General features: G+C 41.6%; 1 protein-coding gene across 1 annotated transcript; it reads right to left on the minus strand.

Moving 5' to 3' along the window:
* Positions 1-4,464: 4,464 nt before the first annotated feature.
* On the minus strand, positions 4,465-7,007 carry LOC113748291 (putative claudin-24). Its single transcript, XM_027291451.1, has one exon. It carries the CDS (start codon positions 5,790-5,792, stop codon positions 5,124-5,126), a length of 669 nt encoding a protein of 222 aa, XP_027147252.1. The 5' UTR covers positions 5,793-7,007; the 3' UTR covers positions 4,465-5,123.
* Positions 7,008-8,125: the final 1,118 nt, after the last annotated feature.

The raw sequence follows: 8,125 nt of genomic DNA on the forward strand, positions 1-8,125 counted from the left end.
TTATTTTTATTTTTCTTTTGCTGAGCGTTGATTTCTTTCCTTCCTTGTTTCGTGCTGCAGTCGGAGCTGATAACGCTCTGCATGCATGCACACATTCATCTCCATGTGACACTCAGGAGCGTTTCAGCACAAACACTGAGCCTCCATGATAAGCAACTTTACAACGTCTCACCTGCTAACTAGCTGCTAATGCGAACAGAACCCTGGTACAGAGTTCCCACTCCTTGGTTAACATCAAATTCAAGGACCTTTCAAGGACTTTCCAGGACCAATTTCCTCAGATTCAAGGACCACATTCAGTGACATTTACCTAGTGCTACCGCTAGTTTTACATTACATTACATTACATTACATTACATTGCATTTAGCAGACGCTTTTATCCAAAGCGACTTACAGAGGAGGACATAAGCTGACAAAGGTGTAAAGGACACAGAGTAGTTGTTAGTTTTGTTAGTTTTGTTAGGCAGGGAAGCATTCTGGAAACAGAAAGGTTTTTACAAGTTTTTAAAGGTAGAAAGGGATGTTGCTGTTCTAGTAGCCGTTGGGCATTCCACCATTTGGGGACGACCACAGAGAAGAGTTTAGAGTGACCTCGCTTTGCGAGAGGCGAGGGTACAACTAGACGGTTTGTATGAGCGGAGACTCTAACTCTTCTGTTTGAAGTGCCACGGTTGCCATAAATGTCACAGAATTAATATCAGAATTGAGACTTTAGGCTCAGAGATTCATTTAAACTATTCTCACAGTTAATAATCTAAGGTAAGTAAAACTGACACAGATTTGGCATAAACCTTGTTGGTTTATTTAGGAATCCTGAGGTTAAATTTAATACCATTTAATACCTTTTTAATGCCTTCTAAATATTTTTTAAACCTGCAACACAACCTGCCTATAGTCATATAGCAAAAACAGGATAAATGGGAGGGCACGTGCACTGTGACTGTCAATCCCTTAGTTATTACATTTACATTTAGTCATTTAGCTGACTTCATCTGCCAAAGAAATGGCACAATGCAGTACCACTCTACACTATGTTCTCTAATGAAGACATCAAGTATACTTGACCAACAGTGTTTTACAGGAGGATGCTTTAAACAGCTGTTCTATTCACACCTTTCTTCTCCTTTTGTCTTTTAAATGTCATTTCCAGTCGATGAAATCAAACTGTTTTGTGCAAAGCTTGTTAAAGTTTCACTCCAGCATGTACAGTACTAAGCACACAAACTTCTTATTGAGAATGATTACAAAGTTTCAGGGCGTTCCTGTAACCATGGTAACTCACGGGGCCAGAGGAGAGGGAGCGACGCTGAATGAAGTCGTTTTTCACGATAATGTCTGGACACAGTCCAGAGAGAGCCGTTGTTTCACACATGAAGCAACAACAGGAGACTCTGTGTCAGACGAGTTCTCACGTGTTGACTAAACTTTACAAACCGAGTCTCAAAATGACATCACAGCTCTGTGACGAGTCCATGCTACTAACTAAACTAAACTAACTAAACTTTAGTGCAGATGCTCCGTGTTTAGGTCCCGGCCTGTGTGACAACCTGCCAATGAAAACATCACCCCCTCCTCACATATACATTGCTCTCATAAATGGCCTCTGTGAACTCTAAATGACGGAAATAGCAATGGAGAAATCTTTACAACAGTCTGTGTAATAAGTTCTGACGAACTTTTAACAAACAAACTCACAACAAATCGTGTGCTATTCTTTAAAAAAATAATACTTTGCAATCAGACATTTAATACTTTTTAAGGGCCTTAATTTAATGATTTACTAGCTACCCTGATGACACCCTGATTTAATGCATAGCTTTCTTTGGCAAGCCATGCCTCCTCACTGTTAGACCGGACACTGCTGGTTCAGAGGTTCTGTCACTGTGTTCACTGTTAGACTGGACACTGCTGGTTCAGAGGTTCTGTCACTGTGTTCACTGTTAGACTGGACACTGCTGGTTCAGAAGTTCTGTCGCCGTGTTCACTGTTAGACTGGACACTGCTGGTTCAGAGGTTCTGTCGCCGTGTTCACTGTTAGACTGGACACTGCTGGTTCAGAGGTTCTGTCGCTGTGTTCACTGTTAGACTGGACACTGCCGGTTCAGAGGTTCTGTCGCTGTGTTCACTGTTAGACTGGACACTGCTGGTTCAGAAGTTCTGTTACTGTGTACACTGTTAGACTGGACACTGCTGGTTCAGAGGTTCTGTCGCCGTGTTCACTGTTAAACTGGACAACTGCGGGTTCAGAAATTCGGTTACTAGTGTACACAGGTTGACGGGACACTGCGTGTCTCAAGAGGATTCTGTCGCCGTGTCACTGTTAGAACTGGACACTGGCTGGTTCAGAGGTTCTGTCGCCGTGTTCACTGTTAGACTGGACACGGCTGGTTCAGAGGTTTCCTGTCGCCGTGTTTCGCACGGTTTAGTAGACGGGACACTGCGGGTTCAGAGGTTCCTGGCTGTCGCCGTGTTCCTGTTAGACTGGACACTGCTGGTTCAGAGGTTCTGTCGCCGTGTTCCGTAGACTGGACACTGCTGGTTCAGAGGTTGCGGTCGCCGTTTTCGCTGTTAGACTGACCAGCGGTGGTTCAGAGGGTCGTGTCGCTGTGTTCCGGTTAGACGGGACACTGCTGGTCAGAGGTTCTGTTGCGTGTGTTCGCTGTTAGACTGACACTGCTGGTTCAGAGGTCTGTCGCGGTGTTCAACTGTTAGACTGGACACTGCGGGTTCAGAGGTTCCTGTGTTCGGTCCAGCCGTGCAGTGGAAGGTAGACACTGATGCTAACTCGTAGCACTAGATGCTAGTGCCAAGGCAGTCTGGCTAATGGCTGCCTGTAATACCTGTTTTTACAGAAAAAAAAAAAAATTAGTAATGAGAAAACAGAATTCTTCTCCTGTTTGATGAATTCTACTTCCGGTTTGATGGTGTCATCTTTTTCCTCTTGTTCCTTTTTCTTAAAATGAAAATGTTTCGTCTGTGCTTTGATTCATTTCTAACAGTTTTCCTGACGCGTCTTGTCCTGAGGAAACGGGAGTTCCCACCATCAGACCTGCGGTGGTCTGCGCATCCTGGATGTGGAGGGTTTGTCAGCGTTGGCACAGCGAGCTGAGTGGCTTCATGATAAGAGCCGCCGTGAAACAATGTGAGGGTGAGGGTTCGCTTCCTGTCTGCGCACTCGTTTTTCCTGAATCGCTGCTCTATTGTTCCCACAAAGGAAAAGAGTAATTAAAGAGAACGCCGGAGGGCGGCTCAGAGATCCTGCTGATCCTGGACTTTCATGTCAGACTGTGTTCTACATCGCCCTGAGGACACACTTCATTTATAATATATATATATATATATATATATATATATAAGATATATATATATATATATATATATATATATATATATATGTAATACTTCATACTTTATACATATACTTCATATATATATGTTTATACATTGTTATACTTTATATATATTATTATACTTGAAACACTTCATAGTTTTCCTATTTTGTCAGACTTTATTTTTAATACTTCCTGTAATGCATGAAGCTGGTACCTGTCTGTGTGAATTAATACATTTTATTTATAATATTTTATTAATAAACTTATCGAATGGTAAAATGTTTGCAGACAATGTTTTTAGGATTTTTTCACATGATGCGGTTGTCATGGCATCTGGTTGTTGAAGTCACATGATGCGGTTGTCATGGCATCTGGTTGTTGAAGTCACATGATGCGGTTGTCATGGCATCTGGTTGTTGAAGTCACATGATGCGGTTGTCATGGCATCTGGTTGTTGAAGTCACATGATGCGGTTGTCATGGCATCTGGTTGTTGAAGTCACATGATGCGGTTGTCATGGCATCTGGTTGTTGAAGTCACATGATGCGGTTGTCATGGCATCTGGTTGTTGAAGTCACATGATGCGGTTGTCATGGCATCTGGTTGTTGAAGTCACATGATGCGGTTGCCATGCTGTGTTCACTGTTAGACTGGACACTGCTGGTTCAAAGTCACATGATGCAGTTGCCATGGCGTTTGATTTGTTAAAATCACATGATGTGGTTGCCATGGCATTTGATTTGTTAAAGTCACATGATGCGTTGATGGTTTGTTGGTCATAATGAATGTATTGTGAAGCAGAACAAGGACAGCTCTCAGCACCAAGGAGAGCCTCCAGGCAGCCAATGAGATGATGGGAGGAGCTCCAGGCAGCCAATGAAACTGTGGGAGGAGCTCCAGGCAGCCAATGAGGCGGTGATATAGATAGTTCTGTTATTTCATGTTTATAAGATGTAATATTAATATTCATAAAACAGATAATCGCTTTAATTAATTAATGGTTGATTATTAATGATTAATAATATAAATATTGTTGATTATATTCTGTTGAAATCTAATGATTATCTATCATTGATTATTAATGATACTTTAGAAATATCAGACAAACAAGCAGAATTCATTTCATTTATTTTTATTGACAAACAGTCGTCTGCTGATGATATTCACACGTTCATTCAAAGCATCAGAATCATCAATGGTCAATCGATAATTAATATTCATCAATAATACTTAATTATCATTTTCGCTACATCTGAAGAGTTTTCATCTCTTTTCATTGATCATTTTTCATAATTTATGATCAATACATTTTTTCTCAGGTCAGAAATCAAACGTTTTTTTTAAAATCAGTGATGCTCGTTTGAAGTCAGGTTCACTCTTATTGCACAAACAGGAAACAGCAGCACGTTTTGTCTCTTTGGTTCCATAAAAACTTCTGAATGATTGAACTGAGAGCAGGTTCAGATTTGTACAGATTTATATACATTAATATTTATCTTGGGTTGATATATATGTTATATATAACAGGTAGTAAACTTGTGAAATAATTTCAGTTTTGAGGTTCAAATTCTATCAAAATGTTTTTTTTTCTGTTTTCTGACTTTGTTTCAAACATTTCATATTTTTTTCACTTTCCTTTAACAAGCAGCCTGAGAAGAGTTTTGGTAAAACGGTGGACAAACCAAAATAAAACATTTCTTTTCAGACTTTGAATCTTAGCTTTAAAAACTCTGCGATCACGACCGGAATCAGACACACCACAGTCGATGTGCAGCCCCTGATGGGAAGTCTCAGACGTACTCAAACTTGGTCCTGGCTGAGGGCCGTCCTGGCTGCATCCTCACCAGAGGGATGGGAACAGGTGTGGTACAGCTCTCCTTCTGCAGACACAAACAGGACGCCAGCAGCAGAGTTCCCCCCACCAGGTGAAGAACTCCCGCCGTCCAGCCACAGAACAGAGCGTCCCCGAACTCCCACCGCGGCAAAACCTCCGGCACCGACTCGTCAAAGAACTGTATGACCGCGATGTGAGCTATGTACGAGACCGGGATGAGCCCCAGGATCCCGGCAACCAGGCAAAGCGTCCCCCCTGCCATCTTCATCGCCCTCTTGCACCAGAAGTCCTCCAAGCGGTCGTGGCAGCTGTTGACCATATGCATGCCGGGGACCGCCAGCAGGAGTCCGAGCAGTCCCGTGGCCAGCGTCACACACATGAGGATCCGGGCCAGTTTGATTTCTGAGGGAAGGCCGAGGAGGCTGTCGTAGGGCCGGCACTCCAACGTCCCATGCTCCTGCACCACACAGGTCTCCCACAGCCCCCGCTCATAGCTCTCTGTGGGCAGCAGGTCGGTGGATAGGGTCAGCCAGGTGGACATCAGGGTGGTGGCCAGCGAGCAGAACCAGGCCCCAGCTGAAAGCAAGACCCCCAACAGCTCCAGAGTGTGAATGCTTGGGTCCATGATGGTGGCGTTCAGACTCTCAGGGTCTCCTGTTGGTCCCACTCTTTACCTCCCTTGCTGGGCGTGGAGGCATTGGGGGGGTTGGGGGGGCGTCCTCACCGGGCCATGAGTCCTTCCAGGGAATATCCTGCACGGGCTGCCAGCTCCAGCAGAAACTCGGAAGAAGCCCTTCGTACATTCAACAACAGACTGAGAGGAGATCTGTGTCCCTGCCAAGCCTCGCCCCCCAAACACCACCCGCAATCAGTCAGGCGGGAGAAAGTGATTGGCCGGCGCTGCAACAACAGCCTCATTCAGCCGGCTGTGAGGTCGCATGCACGCAGGATGTCGTTCAAAAGCAGACAGGATGTTATCAATGCACATATCTCTGTTTGAAGTTAACGGCATCGCTCGCGCTGCTTCCCTGCTTTGTGTACGACCCCCTGCAGGGAACGGTTCTACATGATGTCTGCTCGGGCTTTGTTCATGTAATGAGCGCTGAGAAAACAGGAAGAAGAAGGTTCTGTGGTTTCCACGCCGACCTCAAACGCAACATCCACATGACCCAGACAGAACAGACCAACGGGGACCCAACGTTTGTAGCCTGTAGTTTATAGTCTGTAGTTTACAGTTTATAGTCTGTAGTTTGCAATTTATAATCTGTAGTTTGTAGATTATAATCTGTAGTTTGTAGTTTATGGTTTGTAGTCTGTAGATTAAAATCTGTACTTTGTAGTCTGTAGATTATAATCTGTAGTTTGTAGTTTATGGTTTGTAGTCTGTAGATTATAATCTGTCGTTTGTAGTCTGTAGATTATAATCTGTAGTTTGTAGTTTATGGTTTGTAGTTTGTAGTTTATGGTTTGAAGTCTGTAGTTTGTAGTTTATAGTTTGTAGTTTATGGTTTGTAGTCTGTAATTTGTAATTTATGGTTTGTAGTCTATATTGTAGTTTATAGTTTGTAGTCTGTAGTTTGTAGTTTATGATTTGTAGTCTGTAGTTTATGGTTTATAGTCTGTAGTTTGTAGTCTGTAATTTGTAGTTTATGGTTTGTAGTCTGTAGTTTGTAGTTTATGGTTTGTAGTGTGTAGTTTATGGTTTGTAGTCTGTAGTTTATGGTTTGAAGTCTGTAGTTTATGGTTTATAGTCTGTAGTTTGTAGTCTGTAATGTGTAGTTTATGGTTTGTAGCCTGTAGTTTATGGTTTGTAGTCTGTAGTTTGTAGTGTGTAGTCTGTAGTTTATGGTTTGTAGTTCTTGTTAGGTTTGTAGCATGTTATGTTTGTAGTTTATGTTTGTAGTTGTATGTTGTATAGCTTTTGTTTCTGCGTTTGTAGTCTGTAGTCTTTATGGTTTTATTGTGTTTTGGTTTGTAGTCTGTAGTTTATGGTTGTTTAGGTCTTCTTGTAGTTTTTGTTCTCTTAGTTTATGGTTTTTAAGTCGTAAATTTGTAATTTATGGTTTGTGTATTATATTGGTAGTGTTATTAGTTTGTAGTCGTAGTTTGTAGTTTATGATTTTTTAGTCTGTGTTTATGGTTTATAGTCTGTAGTTCTGTATTGTTCTGTAATTTGTGTTTGTTTGTGTAGTCTGTAGTTGTTAGTTATGTGTTTAGGTTTGTAGTCTGGTGTAGTCTTAGTTAGCTATGGTTTTGACTCTGTAGTTTATGGTTATTAGGTCTTCTGGTTTAGGTCTGCTAATTGTAGTTTTGGTATGTAGTCTTGTAGGTTGTAGTTGTATTGTTTATTAGTCTGTTTGTAGTTCTGTAGTGTCGTAGTGAGTCTTGTTAGTTTATGTTGTAGTCTGTATTTGTGTGTGTAGGTTTGTGAGTTTATGGTTGTAGTGTGTAGTTTATTGTTTGTAGTCTGTTAGTTTCTTGGTGTAGTTCGTGTTATGCGTTTGTAGTGTGTAGTTGTAGTTTATGTTTTGTAGTCTGTAGTTTTTTAATTTATGGTTTTAGTCTGTAGTTTGTAGTTTATGTGTTCTTAGTTATTGCTTCGTCTGTAGTTTATGGTTTGTAGTCTGTAGTTTATGGTTTGTAGTCCAATCTCTAATAGAATGTTCTTCACGAAGTTTTGAATCAGAGATTCAGACACATTAGTTGACTAACAGGTTAATTATTACAGAAACATTTGAAAGGCTAATTATGTTAATGATGTGTCGTCATCGTGTGTGACCTCATCAGCTTTAATTAATAATTGATGGTTGAACCTGGAGATGGTGAATAATTAAATGATTCATGTGTTTCTAGTAAACATCATTAAATAATGTGTCAGTGTGTTTGTCACTGATGACGTTTACACACGGAGTGATGACGCCACCTGCTGGACCGTCATGAACTACAGGCATTACGTCA

The sequence above is a fragment of the Larimichthys crocea genome, chromosome XIX (genome assembly GCF_000972845.2).
Source record: "Larimichthys crocea isolate SSNF chromosome XIX, L_crocea_2.0, whole genome shotgun sequence".
NCBI lineage: Eukaryota > Metazoa > Chordata > Actinopteri > Sciaenidae > Larimichthys > Larimichthys crocea.

Coding starts and splice junctions, on each gene's coding strand:
- LOC113748291 (XM_027291451.1), bottom strand. CDS start 5,792: ATGGACCCAAGCATTCACACTCTGGAGCTGTTGGGGGTCTTGCTTTCA.